Source organism: Propithecus coquereli, unplaced genomic scaffold, assembly GCF_000956105.1.
Source record: "Propithecus coquereli isolate 6110/MARCELLA unplaced genomic scaffold, Pcoq_1.0 Scaffold206, whole genome shotgun sequence".
Lineage (NCBI taxonomy): Eukaryota > Metazoa > Chordata > Mammalia > Primates > Indriidae > Propithecus > Propithecus coquereli.
In genome coordinates this window covers 2,643,652-2,669,091 of record NW_012145634.1, presented here as the reverse complement: position 1 = coordinate 2,669,091, position 25,440 = coordinate 2,643,652, and the positions used below count along the sequence as shown (strand labels likewise).

The following is a 25,440-nucleotide window of genomic DNA, read 5'->3' as shown; positions in this document are numbered from 1 at the left end:
AGCTGCCAGGCAGGGGTCATGGGGCCTGTCCTTGGGATAGACCTACTCTAAAGTCACCTACCTGGGAGCAAACCGTAAAATCGACACTTTTGAGGAGATCACAGCCTAGGCCTTAATAACACAGCCGAGTCTGGGCGGACTGGGCCTCGAGACCCCCAAGCGTGCTGCGTGTTACCTTGGACTGCGGGCTGAGGGAGCGGAGGGAGGGGACGGCGACAAGGCCGAAGCGCTCGTAGAGGTACTCGTTGGAGGAGCTTCCCTTCAGGAGGGCGAAAGGGATGAGGTAGAGCTCCCCCTCCAGAACCAGGGTCAGCTGCCGGTGCCGGCCCACCGGGCCGCTGGAGTGCATCAGGCCCTGCGGAGCAACACAGAGAGGCTGACGCGGGGGCAGGGGCTTCCGGCGCGGGGACAACGCGAGCAGCAGGTCAGAAGACCCAAGAATGAGCGGGCAAGGCCTGAGGGCGCGCGGGGCCGGCTCAGCGGGGGCTTCCGTCTGCTTCACAGGCCCCGAGGAGAAGGTCAGAGGACAGTTTCCCAAAGTCTGCAGGTGACCTGGAGCCAGGTGGGAGAACGGGGTCACGGGTCACCAAGGGGGATGGCCCACAAAGCACAGACAGCCCCAGCGGATCCAGTGTCTACAGGAGGCAGGGAAGGAACGCAAAGGGTGGCTGTCCCAGAAAGCTCTGCGAGTCGTGGCATCCCCCAGGGAGTTGGCACGGACACCCTGAGCGCGATGTGGGACAACTTCCCTCAGAGCACGCGACGAGGACTGGACGGGAGCGGGATCCACTTTCCATTATCGACAGGCAAGAGGCTGGAAATTCGGAGTGAAGATGGGAGGTTTGGGGACTGGGATGACATCCTGGAGAAGTGGGGGAGGGTCTGGGCTCTAGGACCTTTTGTGACCCTTTGCGAGGAGCTGTGCTTGTCCTCTGGCCCCTTGGCCCTGGGCCTGGGGGCACTGTCCCCACTTGTTCCCTCTGGGGACATGGGGGATCCAAAGGCCAGGCGCGAGGACAGGAGGGAGGGGTGCAGGCAGAGTCACAGCACACACCGCTCATTCCCGTTCTCTGCGGACGCGTTTCTTTCCGAAAGGGCTGGATGGAGCCCGAGGCAATGTGCGTCCCAGTCAGGTCAGTGGGCAGCGGCGGGGAAACCGGTCTGCGCGCAGGCCGAGGAGGAGCAGATGAAGCAGAAGCTGCCGCCTCCCCAGAGCCCGCAGGGGAAGAAGGTCTGGGGTCCCAGAGCCCACACGTACCGGGCACCACGGGGCAGGGCTGGCTCCCGTCACCCTCGCCCGTCTGCCTCGGGGTGGTGACAAGTGGGGTGCCCATCAGGGCACTGCTGTGCCTGGGGAAGCAAATGTGCTCGCCTGACCCACGTGACATGCCGCTGTGGGCACTTGGCTGAGGGTGGCAGAGGCACTCAGCTAACCCAAAGTGACACATGCCTGGCGAGACGTTCAGTCTCTACAAACCCCTTAGGATTTTTTTCTTATTTAAAAAAAAAATCTAGCTACATTTAAAGAAAGCAGAAATAAAAATTATGAGGCCAATTTGTTTCTGGTTTGCTTTAAGAGCCACAGTGTTTCCCAAGAAGGGCAAGTGAACTAGTGTACGCTCCAGGAAGGAGGAAGTGGGGGCGTCACAGTGACCCCCGTGCTGTCTGTGGATGAGTCCTGGTTAGCACAGGGAGGTGGGAGAGCTGCAAGCACCTGGTGGCCCTGCATCCCCTCCTCGGGCCACACCTGAGGCCCTGGCAGGTGGATGTGGCTCAGTGGGCTGCTCCTGAGACAGTGCCACCACGCTGTGCAGTGTGCCAGGGAACCTGGACCCAGCCGCGGTGGCAGAGCTGATGGTGTCCTGATCTCGGTAATGGGGTCACCGGCTATGACAGAGACAATCACTCAGCAAGAGCCATGCTGCCCGAGATGTGGGCAACGTGGGGCTTGAGCCACCTGCCATGTGCAAAACTGGATCCACCCTCGACTGTTCCAGAGTCACCAGGCCTTGTTGTGAGAAGGTACTGGCCTCAGCCCCGTGGGTCCTCCTCGGGCTCCTGCCGCCTAGGCCCAAACCCCAGCAGGTCTCTGTCAGATGTCATCCCACAGGCCACTGCCTTCACCAGGGCACCTGCCACTTGTGGGCAAGTCTCTGGTCACGACAGCAGCTACATGTGTGAGCCACAGGCAAGCGGGGCGAGGTAAGGCACAAACGCCGGGGCTGGAGCTGGCCTGGAGACAGCGCTGGCAGCTGTCTGCGCAGGCACTCCACTGACGACCCTCAGAACCTTCCATCTCAGGCACACGCCTGAAGACCAGTGACCGCACGTCCCTGCAGGCAGCGCGTGTGTCCTCTCTGACACTCCACGAAGGGCAGAGGGGTCGTCTCATGGGGCCCTGTTGTTGGAAGTCGCTCTCACAAGCCAGGCCTCAGCTTTCCCACCAGCACTGGCGCCCACTGTGGACCTTAGGAAGCCAGGTAAGTTTAGGACACAGTCCCTGCTTGCGAGCTTACGACAATATGCTTTAAAAAATAAATGTACACAAGAGGCCATTATTGAGTGACACTCAGTAATGTCAAATATCACAGCACCACAGCCGTGTATAACGCCAGCCCAGAAGGTGGGAGTGCTCACCTGGCTCGAAGCCGAGCCCTTCCCAGGAGGCTGCCCGGCATGTGAGGGCTGGGGAAGGCTGGGCCTGGGCAGGCGGGGAGGGGTACGGGGGCCAGACTGTGGAGCCTGAAGGGCAGGCAAGAAGGTGGCTCTCAGTGGCTGCAGGGACCTGCTGCGCCTGCTCTAGCTGAGCTCCACGAAGCACTGGGAGGCAGCCTCGTTGCAGGACGGGTCTGTGCTGAGAAATTCAGACCAGGGCAATGCACTTCGAGAGAGGGGACGAGGAGACTTGCTGGGACTTGGTCAGAGTGACCTTAAGGGGCGAGGAGAGGGAAAAGTCTAAAGCCATAGCCTGGGAGATCAGAAGGCTGCTCACTGAACCTCGTATCTGAATTTCTAGGCCTGGGATAGTGCCCAGCACTGGCACTGAGCCTGGCACATGCATACAACCCTGGGTGAGGCCCCCCAATGGGAACTGTGTCCAGGCAGCGTGAAAGAAGGTGGGTGACAGCCGCAGCTGCTCTCTGAAAGGCACGGGCTGGTGGGGAGACGGGGCGGACGGCAGGCTGACGGCTCTGGTTGAAAGGCGGCGGGGGAAACGGACAGGACATGCTGGAGAAGATGCCTGGAAACCGGCTTCTGGGTTCCGCCTCTGGCGCGCGAGCGCTGCCCGTGCTCGGAAAGATCAGCTATGATCCGGTGTGAACTTGAAAAGGGAAAAGAACGGGATGTCTCCGTCCCAATTACATTTTGTTGGCGAGATTACGAAGGAGAGATGTTCCAGGAAACACTGCTCTGTTCCTGGGGCTGTCGGCCGAGGACAGGGTACTTGCTGGTTCTTAAGTCTCAGGCTGGAAAGAGAAAACGGCTCAGGCATCGGCCTTACAGCAGCAACTAACAGAGAGTCCAACAAATTCTAACAAAGACTACGGTCTTCTGACCTCTGAAGTTTCTAGAAATTGGATCTTCTGAAGCAGAACAAGACAAGGAGGTCAGGTGTACTCGGGCCTGTTCAATCCCCAAGGGCGCCGCCTTCCCGCTCACCCACGGGCTGCGACCCTGACCGTCGCAGCGTGAGCCCAGGCAGCAGATGTTACTTGAGAACTCACTGTGCGCCAGGCCGGGTGATGCGAAAGGGAACGACAGAGTGTCCCAGCAGGGAGGCCACCACACACAGCGCTGCAGGGCTGCCCTGTGGCCCAGCGACGACAGGGACACCATCGAGGTGCAGCCTTTGTACGGGGAGAGGGTCGTTCCTTTGCACAGGGCGAGCAGTGCACGCACTGGAGTGGCTTTGCGGCGCTGTCGTCAGTTTATCGCCTCTCGGCTCCAGATGCCCCTGTCATGGCCTGCTCTGCCACAGACTGTGGCATTCCTTCAGCCACATCTCCCATGCGGCGCTGAGCTTTGCCAGTGCAGGGCGCTGAGGGGGACGGGCTGTCCTGCCGGCCTGGGTCAGCAGTGGGTGTGCGGACACCCGGTGGAGCCTGCCAGCCGCGGGCTCAGAACACTGTCCCTCCACCACTTCACGCTCTCGGCCCAGCAGTGACCTCCCCACAGCCCTCCCTACGTGGAAAGCAGGGCCCCCATGCTCGGAAGGCTTCCTGCCTCCGCAGGCACCCGACTCCCACGGGTACGGCACACTCTTGTCACGGAAGCTGACTACTCCCTGCCGCCTGCGTCAGAGGGTGGCTGCTGCCTGCCCTGCAGCTCCAGGCTGGCGCTGGCCGGAGCATTTCTCTGTCCTGTGGGCTGAAACACACCTCCTCCAGTGTCCGTCCTTGCCTGGCCACACTCCCTCAGCCCTAGGGAACCATGTTCCTTATAGCTTATGATTACCCTTCTCTCACAGGCAATAATAATTCTTCGTACTGAACTTCCCTGGTTAGCCTACCGGGTGGTTTCTGTCTCCTGGTGGTCCCAGAAGGATGGAAAACCTTGTCCAGCGGACCAGGAAGGGGAGGCTCTTTCTGGGGAAAGGGGCGGGGGTTCCGAGGCGAGAACTTTACCATGGAGTCTGGGTCAGCCTGCTGTGTCAGGGCGCTCCTGGTGACAGTGACATGGAGTTGCTAGGGGGGGTGGCATGTGGTAAGAAAGTAGAGCTCGGCCAAGGGTGGGGTGGGGCCTCCGACACCTCCACAAGACACTCGCCTCCCTGCCCCTGAGCTTCCAAACGCACAGGACAGCGCTAACGGCCACTCGTTCCAGGCCTGTGGGACAGAGGGCGCTGCGGCAGTGTGGAGCACCTACCACCACGCCTGGCGCCCAGCTGGCACCTCAGACGCGTGGGTCAGATACGAATTTACACCTGGCTTCAGGTGGCTGGAACAAGCTGACACAGCCCCTGCTATTTATACTATTCTCTTCTCCGGGGCCCTCATCATTTTGCCAGTACAACTCGCCCTTTCCCTCTGGCGTTTACAGACATTCGCGCAGCTGAAACACATACATGGGTCTGGAGCAGCCAGGCTGGATTTTCACCCAGGGACTCAAGAGAGACAGACAGCACCACAGCCACCTTACCTCACCCTCACGTCACCTTCAACGCCACCCACAGCTACTTACTGAGCCGCCGCCAAGCAGTCATCCTGCACTCACGTTTCCAAGCCTGCAGTTCTCCTAGGCAACCCCCATGGATCCTGAAGGTTTGCGTGGGGAATTCTGACTCAATGGCCACTTTGGTCAGTGGGGCTCCTCCACCTGCATCTCCGGTGACCAGAGGTCTTGGGCTGTTCAGAAAGCACCGATATCGACGCTACATCGCACGGGCCCTCATTTTTGGCTTGAGAACTACGTGTTCCGTGTGCATGGCCAAGGCTCACAGGATCAGGAGGCGACCTCCACGCTGTGCCAGGGAGCATCCCTGGTACTGGAGGACGCGGCAGGCCTCTCAGGCCTTCACAGTGCCACATGCCGGAGGAACAAAAACGCCTGATCACCGCGGAAAGAAAAATCCTGCGTCTGTAAGTTTGGGGCTGATTAGATTTGGGGTGAAGTGTACTTGACTGCATACAAGAAGGATTCCAGCAGCAAAGGACTGCTGGGAATCTGGGTGCCCCATAACTACTGAACAGGGCTTTGGATGCTTTCATGACTCATATCTTTGAGTGAACTGTCAAGTAGAACTGTTTAAGGAAGAGGAACATTTTCTGTGATGCTTCAAGAAATTTCTTCATCATGGGTGGATATATACAGTGTCAACAAATATCACATACCTACTGGAAATAACGCTCAAGTCATGACTGAAACCTACTAAGATTGTAGACACTGTATTCCAGCCAGAAATGGAAAAGTAAAAATTCAGCCCATTCAACTGGTCAACCAAACAGTAGCCCGTTGGTTTGTCTGAAGAACCCAAGAAGGGCAGGGTGGGGGATCTGGGTGTTGGAGAAACACGAACAGTGGCCAGCAAGAGCCAGAGGGGCCTGGCTGATATGCAGGGTCCAACCTCAGCCAAATCAGCTCAAAGGGACTGCTCAAGCCACAGGAGCCTCTGCTGTGTGGGGACCTCTCTCTCCATCTTGGCTGACCTGGTACAACTGAGACTTCCACCCTCAGTGGCAGAAGTGCCTTAGCCGGCCCAGAATCTGCCAGGGTGAAGCTGAGATGGCCACTTGCCGAACACCAGCAACAATAGAGCTGGCACCCAGATGACACTGGCCTGACAGCAGCAGCCCAGGTGCAGATGACACCTACCTGTGAGAACTAATCATTCTGGGTGCTCTCGCCGTCAGTTTCAGTTGTACAGACAGCTTGCCAATAATTGCCTCCATTTTTCCTCCTCCTAATCAGTTGTGGAAATGCTTGTTGTCCTTGGGTGACGTCTGTCCTCATTTGAATATTACTACAGCTGTCTCAATCAGAAATCCATTAGACAGCCTGGCAGTGGGGCTGCCAGTCTCAAGGGCCCCATCCTCCACCTCATATTCTAGAATCTAGGTCTGATTGTTTCTATGGACAAAAATCCTCCAGCTAATCTCCAAGACACCCAATCTGTTTAGAAAACGGGCACCGAAATGGCCAGTCTTGCTCCTGTTGCATCTGCCCTAGGGTAAACTGACTCCATCAGTTACCTGATTTTGCAAGGGGCATTTTACAAAACGCTAAGAGCACAGTCATGATGTGGCCAAAGCCAAGCTACCCTTCTGGCCGAGCCCTTGGCAGAGCCAGCACCTGCTTCCATCTCAGATGAGAGGTCTCAGGCGAATTCCCTGGGCTCCAGTGTTGAGGAAGGCAGTTCATCAACCTGACTGACACAAACATCAAGTTCTGAGTAAGTTTCTAGGGTCTTAAACAGATGACTCCACAGCTTCACGAATCACGAGCAGAGGTGAATGAAGAGTGCCTTTCTTTCTGATCATTCACTCTTGCTACCTGTCCTATAACCTTGGTTTTTAAGACTTCAAATATAGGAAACAGGGAATTTAAATAAAGGAAAATAAAGAAAGATAAGGATGGCATAGATAAAGACTCTTTAACTAGAACAAGTCGAAATTCCAAGGATCCCAAAAGGTCCCCAAATCTGGACCTTCGAAGGGTGACTTGACCAAACCTGGGGAATTTCCGACTCTAACTCTGGTCCCTTGATTGTGGCAGCTTTTGTCTTGGACAAATTGCAAACCGAGGGGTGACATGGGACCCGGATGCACAAGCAGCTCCGCCTACAGCAGCCCCACAGGGCCTCACCACGTGCGTGTGGCCGCGCGAGCAGGCCCTGCTGCACACTCTGAGGTGGCCCTGGGCACTCAGGTTGTGGGGCCAGCATTGGTACAAGATCTGTCCTTTCATAATGATTGGGCAGGTCCAGGTCAGAGCACAGATCACCACCCTTCACTCTGACTCGATTAAAAACTAAGGCCATAGACGCAAACACACCCTAGTCCCTTTCACACTAAACCCTTGCCACTTTTCTTTGGTGACATTTCCTCCTTTGGGCATCAGACGGGATTTGACCTGATGTTGGATGATGGCTCGTGTGCAGATGTAACCGGGCTCGCCTCAAAGATGAGTGGACATGCTCACCCATCCTGACAGCAAAGGACGGCCTGGTTCCGGGAAAATGCCACGGCAGTGCTTCCCTTAAGCCAAATTGAATCAAATACTGGTGCAAGGCCTACGGTAAAATATTATTCTGTTCCACTTTTCATACTGTCTGACCTAGTCCCTTAGCAACAGGACTGCGGCTAAACAAAGGCAGTTGTTCAAATAATTATATGCCCCATGTGAAGAGGCTAATCGTTTTAGTCTGGAAGTGTCAGTGATTCATAATCTTGGGCCTTCGGTTTTGATTTGTATTCTCACTGAAACGTGGAGACGGGTCTGGCTCTGTCTGGCAGCTGACAGCAGCAGGGCTCTGGAGCTGGGCGACGGTGTCATGTCGCCCCCTAGTGGGCGCGGGCAGTGACGAGTGGGAGAACGACGGAGGCCTCCTCCACCCGCCTGGTCAGGAGGGGTGGCTGGACTCTGCTGAGACAAAGGGGTCACCGAGGCCAACCTGCCACAACTCAGTGCGGCCCTCCAGCCCCTGGCGCTGGCCTGCCCACCCCCGCTTAGCACAGCCTGTGAGCGACAGGACGGAAGAAGGGGGCCCTGGCCCAGCTTCTCAGCCGTCTCCTCGGGTTTAGGACAGTGTGTAGCCGGCATATGTCAATAAATATTTGTTGAATGCATGGATAAAACCGGGGATGGAGAGGACTCCTAATTAGAGTCCAGCTTTTCAGTTAAGCATTTTTACTGAAATACAATGGATCATTTCAGTTTGCCAAGGAACAATTCTTGCTCTGATAATTTAATGGCTTTAAAAAGGTTTCACTGTGTCTCATTTGAAGCAGCCAAACTCCTTCACTGTGTGCAAACACGTGATTCACAAGAGAATATTTTCAAATATCAGGAACTGAGGATGTACTTTCTGACTAAACGGCTCCCTTCACTGCGGCCCGACGGCAAGCGCACGGCTCCATCACCGTCGTCTGCGCAACCAGCTCCTGGATGGCGGCAGATGCACAGGGCGCCACTGGTGGCCTTTAAGAAGCTGTCACATACCTGGTGGCAGGGCTTCTCCTTTTCCTAGTTTATAAAGGCTTTATTCTGATCATTGTTCTAACTTGTTGAGGCTCCAGTCCATACATCTTCCCCCTTCCGAGCAGCCCTGGAGGGAAATCAGGTTGTCCGGGTGCCAGCTACCACCAACCCCATTAGCATATTTTTATTCTTTAAGTCACAGGGGAAAGTCCTTAGGGAGAAAAACTGCCTAAAACACACAGTGCAGATTTTATAGACTCAGAGGATCCCCTTCCAGGATGACTGTGGTGCTGCGCCAGTGTCCTGGGGGAGGGATCAGGGTAGGGCCACCTCCAGGAAGCCCTGAGCCTTCAGCTTCCTCTTGGTGGTCTCCACCAAGTGGATTCCAGCCTCAAGCACAGAGCCCCCACGACAGTCACCACCTTCACCTGGCTCGACATGGACTCGTGTCAACTGGGCTGTGACCCCACCCTGAAGTAACCCCACTGGCTGGTGGGCATTTCGGGGGGCCTCGCTAGATCCAAAGCTCCAGAGCGGGCCCAGCTCTCTCCGCTGCGTCTCCTCACAGCAAGCTCCCAGGCTGAGCCCAAGAGTGGCCACAGAAAGCCCGTTAGCCTATTTCTTCCTCAGGTCGTCTGCTTTCTATGCCAAACTAGACCCAAAATGCAGATGCAGCTTTGGCCCACATGCCACTGCATAACTTTACTGAGTGCCAAGGTGTACCAGGCCCTGGGGACACAGAAACGAATACCAGTCCTTGCCTCCAGAGCATGGGAGGGGAGGCACGGGAGAGGACAGGAGGCAAAGAGCTAAGCTCCGAGTCCAGTCAAATGCAGCCGTCCCGCAGCACATGGGGGGGATTTGTTCCGGAACCCCCACAGACACCAAAATCCTGGGAAGCTCAAGTCTCTGATACAAAATGGCACAGTGTTTCTATCCAACCTGCACACATCCTCCTGTACACTTTACATCATCCCTAGATTACTTTTAACACTTACTACGACGTCTGCGCGTCACGTCACTCGTGTGGCTTCAACACAGTACTCAGTGTGGCGAATTCAAGTTTTGCTTTGGGGGACTTTGCGGAATTATTGTTGGTTGACTCCATGGATCTAGGAGGCACAGTAGAGCCGACGGTATCAGGTACCGTAAGAGACATCCGGGTACGTAAGGGGCCCAGTGGTGGGGAGGGGGCGAAGGGCTCAGGAGGCAGGGAGAAGCAGCAGGAAGGCTCCAAAGAGGAGGTGACAATGAACTGGGCCAGAGATGAGATGGGCCTGCAGGTCTAGATGGCCTGAGCCTCACCAGGGCCGGTGGTGACAGTCACAGCCAGCCCCCCTCTGCTCCTCTCCTGGTCCCCCCTGCCAGTTCGATAGGGATGGAGCAAGTAATCTGGAGACCTGAGCGCAAAAGGAGAAATGCGAAGGGACTGAGAGGGCCCAGTGGGTGAAGAATGGAGTCCAAACACCCTTCACTGGAGCGGGACCCACGGGAAACGCAGACCTCAGGGCAAGGAGGAGGAAGGCTGGCAGTAAGTCACCGGAATGGTCTGCGTGACAGTTAATGGCAGAAAAGGAAACTTGAAAAAAGCAGCCTCAGGGTCTAGGTATATATTTCTTCCTCCAAGGCACGCACACAAATCAGGTGAGGTATTACAGCATCTGAGAAGCTCTGAGGTGGAGAGCTCTCTGCAGTTTTGGTCACCCCATTAAAAGGACACAGGAGAGGACAATAACCCTAAGAAGGGAAGGCTGGCTGAGTGCACGCAAGGAGTGGCATCGCAGGGGAGGAGACCGGGCCGGGCCTTGGTGCGTGATGTGATCAGATCTAGGAGGCCCCGGAGTGCAGGGAAGGCTCGGAGGCACGGTGGTGGTGACTCGGCACTTGGAGGAGGCACCTGGGCACAGCAGCCACCACTTGCCAGGGGCACATTTGCTGCCGCTGCTGCCTCAGGTGCTTTGCCCTTTTATCTAACCTGCTTTAATCTGACACATGGGGTGGGATGATCCTCGTTTTCCAGCGAGGAAACAGATACTCCAGGCAGGGAAGCAGCTTCACCAAGGTGGCCCAACCAGGAAAGGGCAGTGCCAGAGGCACATCCAGCTCTGCCGGCTCCCAGAAGCTCTGTGCTTTCCACCATACCCATCTCCCCGAGCCAGGGAAGTCCAGAGGGCATTGGCAGGCAGGACGGCTTCCTTACAGATGTTAGACAAGTTGCGAAACAACTTGGAAAGCCAAGCGGGGAAAGACAGGAGCATTTTCTGGGGACAAAGGAGTCATAGTCAAGATACGGTATCCTGAGGATGGGCTTCACCTCTGTCAGGTGGCTGCAGCGGAAGAGAGAGCTGCTGAGGGGTCGCCTGACACCTGCAAGACTGACCGCAGACGGCCACAGAGGAAGGGCCACACCCCAGCTGAGACGCATGCTGCCCACCGCCTGCCGCAGGCCCCCTGTGCGTTCCTGACAAGCTGCACGCAGGCATCTGATGGGCTCACCACTGGATCCGCAAAGATCCTGAGCCCTTTGGTGTCCCCCGTCCAGTCAGAGAGCTGTGTCTGAATTAAAAAGTGACGTGCAAAGAGCAGGGCAGGTGAAGCGCCACAGCAAACCTGTCTGGCAGCTTGTGCAAGGGTGCCTTTCACACGGGACTCTGAGATGGGGTCAGTGATTCCTGACATTGTCTGAGGCCAAGGGAAAGAGGAAGGTGGGGATTGACTCTGAGACTCCTTCTCACCAGAAAGCACAGCCCTCACTTGAACATGCTCAGACCAGATTCTAGAATGAGAGGTGGGGAAGCGTTCAGTGCCAGCAGGGTGTGGGCACAAGGCGGGGAAGAAGCCCTCTGGGAACGGCAGAGCCAAGGCCATGTCCCCTGCGGCATCGCGGGGTGGGAAGGGCAGCCTCAGCCCTGGGCATGTGGGGCCCACGGTGACGGCTTGGTCCTGCTGGTGGCCGCTTAGATGTGCGTAGCCTGCACCTCCCTGGGCCTCAAGGCCACGGCGTTGGGCAGGCTGGTAAGGGAGCACCATTTCGTCTTGCATGTGAGGTAACGGAAGCCACGTTTATGAGGAGCAGAGCTAGGACTTGAGCACAGATTTGCCAATGTGAAGCTTAAGGCCTTGTCCGCTAACCAGGAGCCAACCAAGAACATGCATCCACTTTAGCTTCCAAATGATGAAAAGTTGGACAGAGAAGTTGCATGTTCTGGACAACCCCTGGTTGTCTTCAGAGCCCATTTTTGTACCTAAGGGGATACACAGCGGCACTGCCGGGTAAATGACGTGTCCTGATGCCCAGGGGGCCTCGTGCCCCAGGGAGCCACTCACCCCTTCCATGGGCGCTATGAGCAGGTCGTACAGGGCGCGGAGTGGGGGCTTGGGGAACGAGCTCTGCCTCCTGGGAAGAGAGGACGTCCCATCCTGGGTCGGCGACATGACGCTACTGAACAGGCTCGTCATGCTCTGGCAGCTCCTGGGGAGAGAAGGGCAGAGGGATCAGTCAGGGCCCACGTGGGTGGGGGGTGAGGGATGGGGCAGGCTCACCGCTGTCCTCTTCAGCTGCGCTGCCCCACGCAGGGCGGGGCGAGGCTCCCCAGCAGCGCCGCTGGCCTCCCTCCAGCCTCGTCCCCTCTCTTCCCTGTAAGGTAATTTTCATACCACAGTGAGCACCGTCAGAAACCACAGGGTAGACCAGCTGCACCAACAGCTTACATTTCTGTGGAGTTTTTCTACATAATCAAATGTCCCAAAGTCCTGTTCAAAGGATTTAATTACATCCTGTGCAGAGTGATTGTGTGCAGGCAAACGTGAGGACCATTAGGAATCAGTGCAGCCACCAGGCTGGCGAGGACACTGCCCCGGTGCCAATTAACTCACGGCACAGGAGCCTCAGTCAAGACAAAGAGCGTGTCGGCTTCAGCCTGGGCTCAGAGCAGCCACTGGGCGCCCACCTGAGCCCCAGCGCGGACTCTGCGGCAGAGCACTGGGAGCCCGGGCCCGCACCCTCCCCAGGTGGGGGCACTGGGAGCCGCCGGCCGGGCCATCCCTGCAGAGCGGGTCAGCTCGTGTGTGGCTGGCTACATGGTTTCGTTTTGCTTTTCAATTGCTGTTCCAATGTTTCCAGGCTTAGTTTTATTAAATCAGAGGCATCTGCAACCCCAAGGACTCCAATTTCATACTCCCAACATAGGATGAGAGCTTCCATTCGTCCATTCATTCACTTAGGAAATGTTTCCTGAGCCCTGGCTGGCTGTCAGGCATGGCATAGTCGCTGGGGACCTAGAGAGGACAAAATGCAAGGTGAGCAGGAGAAGAGGCACAGGCATCCTCTCAGCACCTACCCTGTGGCCTGCCCAGTGTGGCCTCAGCACGGCCATCAGCCGCGTTCTCTGTACGACTCTTAGACAGTCGGTGATCTCTTACCCTGGACTCAGATACTGTGCATAGTTTTGGAGTTTCTGCTATGTATTCTAGGACCCTTAAGGGCAAAGACTGTCCCTTAAACTGGATACACTGCTGAGCTCCAGTAAGCACTCTGGGCTGCTGGTAGTGACAGTAACTTGATTGTTGCCTGAGCAAAAACCAGAAGGCTGCTTTCCCTCCTGGGCCAGGCCAGGAGCCATGACATTAAAAGAAATGATTCACTGGTGCTTTCCAGGTACGGCTTCCATCCACAGCCCTCCACCCGTCTCGGTGATCTCCGCGATGTCCCACTTGACCTAAATCCAGGGTTGCGCCAAGTCAACCTCTGAGCGCCCTCGGCCCCCAGCCTGCTGCCTGCACGAGAAGAGCGGAACGCAGGACTCAGAGGGCTGAGGGCTGGAGAGCCCGCGCGTCTGCGCTTGGCCTCGCTCACTCTGGAAATGTGTAATTACAAGTGACGGTGGCCGCAGCACGTCTTTGCCATCAGAGCCAGCGAAGCACAGATCACCCTGGAGTGACACTCAGAGGCTCACTTAATTCCACAGAACACGCTGCAAAGAGCAACTCTCCCCTGAAGGAGAGATTACCAAATTGCTCTCCGGAGGAGACGCTCCGGCGTGACACGCGGTGTCTGTCACGGCACTGTTCGTTACCACACACGCATGCATCCTCGGCAGACAGGGAGCATGGCCCTAAAGAGCCCGCACCTCCATCCAGACAGCACACAGGGGCAGCAGGGGCCCTTGGTGCCCTCTTCCGGTGCAACTCTCGTTTCACACCCTAAACAACCACCTGCACTGTGGGCCCTGGCACCCCCAACCTGAGGCACCTGAGTCTCATCGATCCCACTGGGAGTCCAAGGACAGTGCCATGTCCCCAGATAATGCTGTCGCCCCAGGTCCTCACGGTGACTGATGGAGGTGCTCCACAAACCCCAAGCCCCTCTGGCTCAGAGCTGAAAAGGCTTCTACTGGAGAAAGATCCCAGCTCCTGGAGTCCCCCCTGCTCTTCCCTGGGGTATAAGGGGACCAGGACGGTCCAAGCTGCCCAGGGAGACACAAGGGCTCCTTCCAGCTGGTCCAAAGCTTCGCTACTTATTGCAACGAATCAGAACCAAACACCCAACCCATCTGACCCCTCCCTGAGGAACACAGGACATCAGGGGCTGGGCAGGGCACCCCTGCTGACGGTGCTGAGCAGCATAAGGAAGTGCCAGGGAAGGGCTGGAATCTGATACCAGCCACCAATTCAAAAGAAAAAAGGTCTGGAGGGAGGTGGTGAACAGACCACCAGTGTGCGAATCCCAGCCTTGGGCAAGTCGGTTACCCTCTGGGTATGGCTTCAAGGTCTGTAGCGTTGCCCACAGGCGGTGGGTGCAGGGATTGGAGGGCATGGCTGCAAAGCACGCGGAACCAGGAAGGCCTGGGCAGCTTAGCTAGACAGACAGAGGCTGGGGGTGGGGATTCCAGAACATAAGAACTGATGGCGGGTGTCTTTTTATTGAATGCTGTCAGTGCTAGAGGCATCTAAAGGGCTCCAGCAGCACCAACCATCCCACACACACCACTGCCCGCGCCGTGCCAGGCACAGTGGTCCACAGGGGCCAGGCCGTGGATCTCTGCACCAGGCTCCAACGAGGTGGAGGGGCACCGAGGCACAAGCTCCTGACTCCAACTGCTGGGTGGGCAGAGCTGAGGGATGCTTTCTGGAAGAGCACCGTCTGATCTGGGCCAAGAGAGAGGATTTGGAGCTAGCCTGCCTGGTGGACAAGGTGGAAGAGGTCACTCCAAGCGGGGGAATAACATAAGGAAAGGCATAACAGTGGGAATCGGAGACCAGGGTGCTTGGGGCAGTGCGTGTGAGGAGGCATGAGGACGGAGGGTCAGGGATGCAGGCTGGAGAGGAAAGTGGGCCAGGTGGCCAGAGCGGGGCTCTTGGGTTACCTGTGGGAGAAGCAGGCCTGGCTACCCCTTTAAATAACCAGGTTTACCTAATCAGGAAGCTCTTCCCCCTACGCTACCAGTTCCTTCCTAGAGAGTGAGCAGAGGGAGTCTATGTCCGCATCCCTCCCTGAGAGCTTTCCCCCTTGTCCCCTGGCCTGGGCTGTGCAGAGCAGCCATGATCAGACCACATGTCACCCTCACCACTGGCCAACTTCAGTTCGGAAACCAGTCAGATGTCTTTGGCCAGGGCTGGTGAACACATAGCTGTCCACAGCACTTATTTGATCTGGGGCGGTTTCCTGGGAGACCCTTTCTGGGCACATGGTTATGTTTCCAGGTAGCGCAGATAATTCAAGAACCAGACCCTGCAGGGGTGGGCAGGGCAGGCACCCACACTTGCCAGCAGAAGCCCTGCCTCCGAGCCTCAGCCAAGCCGCCCTGCCTGACACTTGACCTTGTCCTGCTCTCTCCAGGCTGCCAAGCCCACCTGTGCCCTACTGACACTTGCTTACCTCTGCCCTCTCAGATGCCACAGCAAGTGCTGACTCTCAGCCTTGCACCCTGGCCCCTGTGACGGCCTGGCGGCTCGCAGACCAACCGTCTCTGGAGCAACAGTTCCTGGTTGGGTACACTGGACCTGGCCGCAGGCAGGAAGCCCCCTAAGAACATCCCTCTGATCTGTGTCGCTATTCAGTGGGCACCTATCATAAAGCATATCCCTTTCAAAACAAAAACAAAAGTCCAGAAATAGTCGGTGGTTATAAAACAATAAACAGAGAACCAACTAACCTGAAACCATAATTTGACTTTTCCCCCAGAGCAGGAGGCATTTGCTGCTAGCCACCCAGCCCGCGGCGGCGGCTTTCCCCCGCCTGCCTTCACGCACACACCTATTCTTCTGCAGCTATTCAGGCGGCAGCTGCCTCCGGTTTATCCACACTGGTGGTCCTGGCGTCTCGCTGTGCCTCGACAGCAGCAGCATGTGGCTGGTCCCCACTGTAGAGCTGTTCCAGGAGTGACAGGCCCGGGGACAGAGAAATGGGGGATAGAAAATCAGTGCCAAGAGGGACCAACAGTCTCTTGGGCTCTGGGAGTCACCCAGAGGCGCAGGCATCGGAGGTCTCAGGCAGGGACTCATAGGCCAGGACGCTGCCCCTCTCTGGCTGCACCAGCAGGCCGAGGTCTCCTCACCTCCACCCTCCTGAGTGCACAGCTGCCCTGTGCAGACTGCGGTGAGCTCCCTGGAAGCTGGCACTGCAGACATGTACCCCGGTGGTGAGGTGCAGTTTAGGGCCTTTGAGTCACAGCTGCTTGGAAACAGGTCCCCTGGGCTCTGAGTGCCAGGCAAGCAGACTGCTCACCGCGGCTGGCAGGTGTGAACTAGGGTGTGAGGGATGATCTGCTCCCTGCTGTCCTTCCTGCACTGTCGCGACAGCCTAGTGTGTCCATAGCTCCGTCGGGAGTGGCCGCAGAGCGCTGAGGGGACTCCCACAGACACTGTGCTGCTTTGATTTCTGCCGGGCCTTTCATTCTGGCTGACTTCTCTCTGCCCAGCTCTCTGGGCTCCAAGATGAGAGCACAGTGCTTTCCCCTTCTTAGAATGGGAGCTTTGAAAGGGGTGGAAACATGCGGCCCGCCTGGCAGGAGTGTGAGCCACAGCAGGGGCTGTGCTGCCCATTTAGGAAATCAGCCCAGAGGAGGTGACACGGCCAGGCCTGCCACATCTGTCTCACCCAGCAGGGTTGCTCCTCCTTCACACGGAGGAACCGAGATTCAGAGAGGGCAAGCGATCTGCACAAAGCTACTGGGCAGGCAGGGGTCAGGCCTCCCACCTGGCAGGGAAGGGTTTTCTCTGCACCCTCCAGCCCATGAAGGTCGTGCTGGCTGCAGGTGGCCCCCCCACAGGCTTCACAGGTGCACCACCGCAGGGCTCCGGCAGGTGGCGCCGGCTCGCTTTCCTCCCGCCTGTCCATTAAATGCCGGGACCCAGTGGGGCTAACTGACAGCCTGACTCTCAGCAGATCTTCCCGCACGGCACTGTCTTTATTAGCTCATCCCTCAGATGATATTTATTAATCTACTTCTGGAGAAATATATTCGTTTGCTCCCAGCACGCAGTCTGGGTGGCGAAGCGGGAGAGGTGAGGCCAACACTTGGTGTCTGCTCGTAGAGAACGCAGAGCCACAGGATGATATGTGAAGAGCCACCGAGGAGGGCAGAGGCATCAGGGTATGGTTTATGTCTTTGGAATGATGACAAACACTAGCTGGTCCGGGCTGCACTCACTGTTCATGAATCTCCCCTCCGGGGAGGATGGGTCCTTCTTGGACTGTCCAGACACAGGGCACATCCGGCCACGACATCTTTAGGACGACAGGAAGGGAGGGGTGGGAGGGGAGCTAACTGATATGGGGCATCTTCGCGGGTGGACCAGGGCTGGGCTGTGGCACGTGTACACCATTCGAATCCTCTTGCACCCCCAGCCCCTGCACTGTTACTGCCGAGTAAACAGAGACCATAGGTTAAGCATCGCCCCTCAGGCAGCGATGTCAGGGGCAGGGTCCTAGTGCCCTGCACAGTCAGGTAGCAGGAAGCCTGCAGCCTGGGGGCCTGAGTTCTCTGGGGAGCCCAGGGACTAGTGCTGTTTAACATCAGGCCCTGGACCCTCGTCTCGTTCACATCCTCTAGCCCAGAACAGCAGGCACCGCACAGAGCATGTTTCCAGGGGCCACCTGCGAGCAGGACCCTGCCCCCAGGTCAGAGCTGTGCAGGGGCAGGAAGGAGGAAAGACCAGCTTCCTCAGTGGTAGTGGCCATTCAAGGCATGGCTGCCTTTTCTCAGCCTTGTCATTTCTCCTCTGCTGGTCCTCCCCTTCTCAGGATGTGTTTATCCCCCACCTTCACGTTCCAGGCCCCCTGCACTGCACTCAGGCCGCCCTGGGGGAGCCTGCTGCTGCCCCCACTCAGTGCTCACGTCACTTAGGCGAGCCCCTTAGCCCCTCCTGGCTGGAGCTACCTGCCTCACCAACGAGGGCTACACCTCGCGGATGGTGAGTGTAGCCCTGCTCTGCGGGGATCGCGCTGTCTGGAAAATCGTTAGGCTCCTTCCTTCCTCACCTCAGCCCTGACCAGGATGTTCCCAAATCCCCTCTGGGGCTCTGAACTGAGCTGCATCTTCTGAGGGATGGGAACTGGCCTGAGATTTGGACCTGAGTTTTAAACTACCAGTAGAAAGATTAATTGGCAAATGCATTATGTTCAAGCAGCCAGAAATGCCTCAATTCAATTTAAAAAAAGGATTCTGAAACCATTCAGTGACTTCCCTCCACGAAAGACTGTCTCCTTTGGGAGATGAACCTGTCAAATGCTGCATTTCAAGCCCTTACTCAATAAGCTGTGGGCGCTTCCTGCCTGCTCCCCTCCTTCATTACCAAGTGCCTGTCTCCTCCTCGGGGAAAGCCACAGGCTGGGCAGGCTCAGCAGGAACCCCTGCTCCTCCAGCGATACCTGGCTTCTCTCAAGCCCAGGGATGAGCCTGGGGATGCATGTGGCTTCTCTCCGCTTGCTCTTGAACTCTTCTGGGCACATCAGGTCCGTGGCAGGTCCCCTGCCTAGGTTAAGGGCTGTGACACACACACCTCCACCAAGAGGGTCCGGGCCTGCCCTCCTGCAGGAGCCACGGCAGCAGCGGGCGGTGCCTGGCCTCTGCCCACTCAGGGCACTTCGCTGCAACATCTCGAGGCTCTGCAGCCAAGCCTGGAGACAGTCATCTTGGAAGAACCTGATGGCCAGGCCACCCTTGCACAGGCTCTTCCTGCTGCCCCATTCAGAGGTCAGGACAGAGGCCCAAGCCAGGCAGTCACTGGAGGCAGGCTCACCAGTGCTGGGGGCTGGAGAGAAGAAAAGCGTGTGACAGCCTGCCCAGCTGATGCACACTCGGCACTGCACCAAAACCCCTTTCCAAAGTGCTTTGCACCCTCGGGCAAACACACACACCTCTGGGATCTTATTCACTAGTCACAAAGAACCCCCTGAGCTGGATTAGTCAGAGTTGTCCAGAGACAGAATGCACTGCCTCAGGGCGTAGCAAGCTCCCTGTCCCTGCAGGAGTTCAGGCAAAGGACAGGTGGATCACTCGGCAAGGGAGTTTGATGGGTGGGCGCGGGGGGCTGGCCCAGGTCAGAGCTGGAGAGAACACTCAGCTGCTTGTTGGGGCCAGGAGCCAGGGGGCCACCAACAAAGAGCAGGGGACAGGAATGGCATAACACTGGCCAGAAAACTGGGTATGGAACCTCAGGGGTTCAGAGCCACAGCTGTGGCTGTACTTGACGTCTGACTGGGTCATCATTCTGCATTTATTCAAAGTGTTTCTAGAACCTAAGAGAGGTTGTAGCAGGAAGAAGCATGGAGCTATCCAATCAGGTTTCTGGGTGGAGATCTGATCTTTTGAGTGTTGGTTATGGCACCCAAAAAAGAGCCTTTGGTGCCACAGAAACCTCAGACCCAAGGTGAGGAGAGAAAGAAGCTACTTACTACACAGTGGATCTATGTAGCCATCGTCACACTCACTGCATGTAGTGACAACTCCATCAGTCGGCATCAGGACCTTCATTTTCCAGATAAAAATAAAAGGCTGAAGGTCGCCCACTAATAAAGGGTGGAGGTCTCTCTGGCCCCAGGGCCCAAGATTTCTCCCCCGCACGGTGTGCCTCGCCACAGCAACGCACCCAGACCTGGAATACAACGACCAACAGAGCACCCATGTGCACAGCGCCTCCCCGTCTACACCGCACCTTCGCAGCACTGCTTGAGCACGCTTCATACGTCCTGAAGCAGGGCCCGTGAGGGTGTTTATAAAAAACCACAGCCACACATCCATGCAGATGCGGCACGGCAGGAACGCAGAGCTTACTGGCCGGGCTGACTGCGGGGACGGTTCTCTCTAGTCATTGCTCTCCACTTTATCCTGCCGACTCTCCCTTCCCCAAGCATTTAGGAAATATCCTATGCGGTCACCCCATCCCCTCCCACCTCCACTGCAGGCCAGACTTTCCCTCACAGAAGCGGAGGCCAGGGCAGGCTCTGGGAGCACTCCCCACGGTCAGGGCCTGACCCTCTGGTGTTGAAGGCAGAAGGGGGAGAGGTATTCTCTGTACCCCATGAAGTGGGAGCCACCTCTGGCTGTCCCAGGGTCCCTCCACCCTGCTACTGGCTGCACACCCAATAACTTGCTGCCGAGCTCCCCTGCCCAGCAGACAGCCTCTCCTGGGTGAGGAATCGGGAAGGGGCTGAGGCCACGTGACCCGCCCAGCAGGACACGCACACATCCACACACTAAACATGGGCATGTAGAGCATGCTGTGGCTGGCCCCCCCTCTCTCTGATTTCTTCTCTCCCTGTCCCACAGTCCTGGGAGGCTGGGCCTGTGGGATGGAGATGCCTCTCTCCCCTTTCTGCAGGGCGCTGCTCTTTGTGAGTGACTTTCTGAGGGGACCCCTGACCAGGCAGAGCATTTTCACCTGCTGATTCTCTGCCCAGTCTGTGAGAGTCGACGAGGGAGCGTGTGGCGGGTGCTAGGGGGAGCTGCAGAGACCTGAGGCAGGGCTCTGGCCCCACTGTGCACCTCTTTTTATAATGGGGAGACTTAACACTTCTTGGTGCTCTTTTTGGCTCTGGTCACTGCTCCCTGGGCAACAGGAAAGCCCCTCTCCGCATCGTGTCACACACACAGCCATAACGTGGAAAATTAAAACCTAGGATGCACATTGTACAGGCAACAGAAGTCAGGCTGTTTCTCTGGGATACTCGTCCTAAATGACCCTGGACAGGTGCACCTTTAATGTCAGGCACTGCCCTGGGGTCTAGAATCCAGGCTGCTGGCAAAGGCCTGCACTGGTCTTCCTCTTCTTTGTTGCAGCAAATGTGATCTGCTGACTGCCCCCAGGTTCAGTCACACACATACACACCAACCACACCCCCCACATACATATGCAGCAAATGTACACGCCCCGAACACAAAAACACATACAAACATTCCCACAGTTACTCCCCACCCCTGGACATGCATGTGCTGGCCTGCCAGTCCTCAGCCCTGCCAGTCTAGGGCTGCTGTTCTGCCCGCTGGGGCCCACGCCAGGGTCAGGATGCTAGCCGAGAGAAGGGTCCTTGTTTTATATTCAAGAGTGGTGCCCGCCCTGGGTACCAAATACAATGTGTTTTCTGCCAAAGTGCGCAAGCAAGAAGAAAAATAGTGGTTGCAGAGACCTCAAAAACAATGGCAGAACAAAGACCAATTCCTAGAGTGGCAACAGAGAAAAATCTAAAGCCAAGTCTCACTTGACTTGCATTAACTACAACAGCCTCATTGCCAAACCAGGCTGCAAACTGCCCAGGAACAAAAGGGACATGGAATCCACAAAATCATCGAGCTGGAGAGTCCCTGGAGACAGAGCCAGTGCTGCTCCAGCAAACAAGGCCCTGTGCACATGGCTGCTTCCACTTCACCTCTGCGGGCTCCAGGCGACAGCGCTCTGCAAATGCTAGTCACTGTCATGAGTCTATGGAAAAGCTACTTTTTAACCCTTTTTAACTGTTCTGTTCAGTGACAAGCCAGCGCACCCCTTAGCACAGATCCCTAGTCATGGAAGGAGCAGAGAGGGAGGCCTGGGACCCGACAGCAGGGCAGGGGAGAGGCTGGCAGGGCAGCTGGGAGGCATGTCCTGAAATCCAGTTTTGGCACCTGCTCCCGGGCAGGTCTCCATCATCCCTGGCATGTGTGTGCTCGTCTGTAAGATGGGAGGCTGCTCCAGAAGGCTGTGAGAGCTCACGCTGTTCTAACTAACAAGGAGACCTTTGCCTCCACGCTTTGCTCAGCTGCAGCTCTGCTCCCTTGCAGATGCAGTCCAGAGCTCCCTCTTTCTGGGCTTGTCAGGAAGGGAGCAGAGAACACACGGTGTGTGTTAAGGGCTCGCAGCATTGAAGAGGAAAGAATGCAGGCCGTTTCCCTCATCCAGTCTGCCCTTGGTACCCTCTAGGAGTCCAAGGTTGGAAGGCTCTGCAGAGATCCCTTCCAACTGCTTTGTTTTCCTGCAGGTGCAACTGGGGTCCTGAGCTGGGTCAGACCCTGCCAAGGGAGCTGGGTGCAGAGCGGCTGGGCAGCTGGGTCCAGGGTCCAGGGTCCAGTGCTGTGGACCTTGCTGCTCTTGCTCCCTGCCAGGTCCCCAGGGCTTGGACCAGTACTCAGCCTGGCTGGGAGCACAGATTGTATTATTTAAATGAACCAGCAAATTAATGCATAGTATTGTGTTCATAGCATCTATCTCAGGGCTGCTAGGAGGGACAAAAAACATCTTCCCCAAATGAGCAACTCCACCACCCAAAATTCACACCACCTCTCGGGCCCAGGGTTGATAAGCTAGGGTCCCAGATATACCTGGTTTGCTCCTTTCCTTCTGTAGTGCCTGAGCCCCAGCGGGACTGGCTCCAGACCGCTACAGCACCTGTGACCGGGTCTCCATGGATGCCTGACGGTCTGTTTTGGCAGCGCCCTCATGTGGAGGACATGAAGTAGGACAGGCTGCCATCCAAGGCAGCCAACACCTGCTGCACCAGCACATCACAGAAATCTCATCCCTTCCAAAGTTTGTCCACCCACGTTATCTTAGGAATTCAAGTTTAGCATTGTTCTTTCCACTTTACTCAACACTGTAGAGTACCATCAGGTGTATAGTGCCTTTTATGCATGAGGAAGTTGGTCAGCTCCTTTAATTCCCACATTAAAGGAAACCTGCAGGGTAGGAAGTCTGTCCCCATTTCAGAGACAAGGAAACTGAGGCTGACAGTAGCGAAACTGCCTGCCCAATGTCATACAGCTACTAGGCAACAAGGCCAGAAGCCGAGGCCCTTAGCGCTTCTAGTTTATAACCACAAATCACATCACCTGGTGGAGTTGAGCATCGCCTGCCTCATTGGCCAGGAAGTTGACAGAGCAAGGATGTGAGCCCAGGGCCAACCCCAGGCCTTCTCAGACTTTGTCATGTCCCCACATGAAACCAAAAGCCATGATGGACACCTGCGAGGGTGGGAGGGAAGAAGGAACTGGGGCTGAACCAGCTTGAAGCTTTGGCCTCCTTTCGACCAAGCTGCCAGTTCCTCCATCCCTGGCGCTTGGCTCCTTTCCTCCTCAGCCCAGCTCTGGGAAAGTAAACACACGTTTGTCACCCGGACAGCACAATAATGAGAGGAAACCACGGCCTGGAGTAGGACAGACAGGGCACACAATGCCTGCGCAGCGGGGCTGCCAAGCAGAGGCTGCCTCCTACGCAGTGCACGGCCACTTTCCTCTGCGCTCCAGGGTCAACCGGCTGCCCTTTAAAGGCAGGGCCTCGGCTGTGGCAGGGACCTGGAGAGTCTGGGACGTGTTTCTGGAGAGGTCTATCAAAATGTATCCCCATGTTGTTGCCATGCAACCAAATCACAGTGGGACAAGTGCCCCTCCACTCCGGCCACCTGCTCCTGTTTATCTGGACCCAGCTTGCATATCACTCCCGATTAAAAGATGCAGGGGTGTGCTGGCTTGATCATTTCAACTGCAACTTGTCCTGAGGCCATTAAGTCCTATTTGGTCACATCGTAAGGAACTGAGGTCTCAGGGCAGACAGGCAAACCCGGGTCTGGACGAGCGCCTTCCTAGGCCCGGTTTCTCCCTCCAACAACGCTGGCATCTCTGCTCTCCCTGACCCCTCTGAATCTCAGGCCAGGAAGTCAACAAGGGTGTCTGGCTCACGAGTTACTTGCAGAAGCTGGCAAAGACGTACGCGAAGCTACTCTGTCTAGCTTCTGCCCGGTGTTTGGGAAGTCAGCTTTGAGGCTATGTGAAGAAGCAGCCAACCGTCCCCTGGGCCTCCCATCCCAGCCAAACGAGGATTATCACATCAAGCCTGTCACTGTTTCTCACTTGAGCTGGAGGTGCTGGTGTGAAGCAGAGGCCCTGACGAGCGTAGGGCCGTGGAAGCATCACGCTTGCTTCTGCAGACGCGTGACACGAGCCAGAAGCCGAACCGGCTGGGAAGAGCACCCACTGAAAGCACATCATCTGTGCTCAGGGCACCCTGCCCTGCACCGGGCCTGGGGAAGGAGCCCACACGCACCTGTTAAAGAGGTTATTGCGGCGAACCATCCGCAGAAAGCCAGTGGGGTCCGTGACTGAGTTGAGTTTGTTGTTCATCTCTTCGAACTGCTGGTCCATGATGTCTCCGGCTTCGCTCTCTGTCTCGCTGCTGGCACAGGCCCTGCAGGAAAAATTGCAGAAAAAGCCACTCAGAGAAAGGAATTGTTGAGCTATGGAAGTCATCTGAGAGTCCCGTGCCATTCCGCCACCCAATGAACCCCTAGTACTGATGCTGGCATTGTCCCACACCCTCCTCAGCATCCCTGAGGCCCTGTTCCTGAACCTCGCTTGACCACTGCTTCTCAAGATGAACTGGGTTGGGTGTTCATGGCCTGTCACCCCTCACTTGGCTGCAAACTCTCTGTGGCAGGAGCCGTGTGAGCAAGCAGTGCTTCCCCAGCGACTGGCACGTGCACGACACACGCGCAGTGACGTGCTGTGCTGGGCCGGCAGGCACTCTTCTCAGAGCAGAGCTGAGGCTAGTGCAGCCGCGACAATCCTCCCAGAACAAGTTCAGTCCACGCCAGAAGCAGTGACTAGGCGCCTAAATTGTGCCAGGTACCATCCTAGGCCCCAGGGACGTGCAGCCTAAAAAGGCCTTCTGCGGGTGAGGAGACAGACATGCTCACGGGAGCTGCAGTGCCAGGCGGAGCGGGCATTGTTTTACGTGTGAACTTGAGAAACGCTGTTGATGTGGCCCATTTTCCAAGCTCAGCATGAGCAGCAACCATCTTTGAATTAATAAATTCACATTTCCCCTCTGACACACTTTAATAGAATATCTCACAAGGGGCTTTAAGTAAACAGAAATACCCAAAAATGCCTTGATTCGTCGGCATGGTTAAAATGACAAAAGGCTTATTTTAAGTCAGGCACTGTGCCCTGAGGAGACACGGACGGCAGGACAAGGCCAACATGTCTATGGGCGTGCTGCCACCTGCAGCCATCCCCTCCAGCCCACACCGCGCCTCACGACTGGCCGAGGCCCAGCAAAGGCACATCTCTACGTCGAGCCCTACCTTCCTTTGGCATCAAGATTATGCTCAGACTTTGTGAGATGCTGAATGGGATGTGCTCCACAGATAACTCTCAGCTTGTGGGACGATTCTTCTAAACCGCCCTGCTCACTAAGGACCCGTGTGTGGACAAGTGGAGAGCACCAGGGCACTGGGGACGGAAGACAGACCCACAGTCCTCCCACATGCTGGGTGAGAGGGACTCTGGAAAGAGCAGGCTTCCTGTCACTGAGAGGGCAGAGTCCTGGGTGCAT

General features: G+C 56.6%; 1 protein-coding gene across 1 annotated transcript in view; it reads right to left on the bottom strand.

Annotated features, from left to right (window-relative positions):
- TTC28 (tetratricopeptide repeat domain 28) overlaps nucleotides 1–25,440 on the bottom strand; it is a 690,486-nt gene that overhangs the window by 17,576 nt on the left and 647,470 nt on the right. The window contains exons 13-15 of the mRNA XM_012644090.1: nucleotides 24,151–24,291; nucleotides 11,965–12,109; nucleotides 176–355 (exon numbers count right to left, since the gene is read on the bottom strand). Coding sequence (XP_012499544.1) covers nucleotides 176–355; nucleotides 11,965–12,109; nucleotides 24,151–24,291 — 466 coding nt within the window. The remainder of the gene's footprint in view (nucleotides 1–175; nucleotides 356–11,964; nucleotides 12,110–24,150; nucleotides 24,292–25,440) is intronic.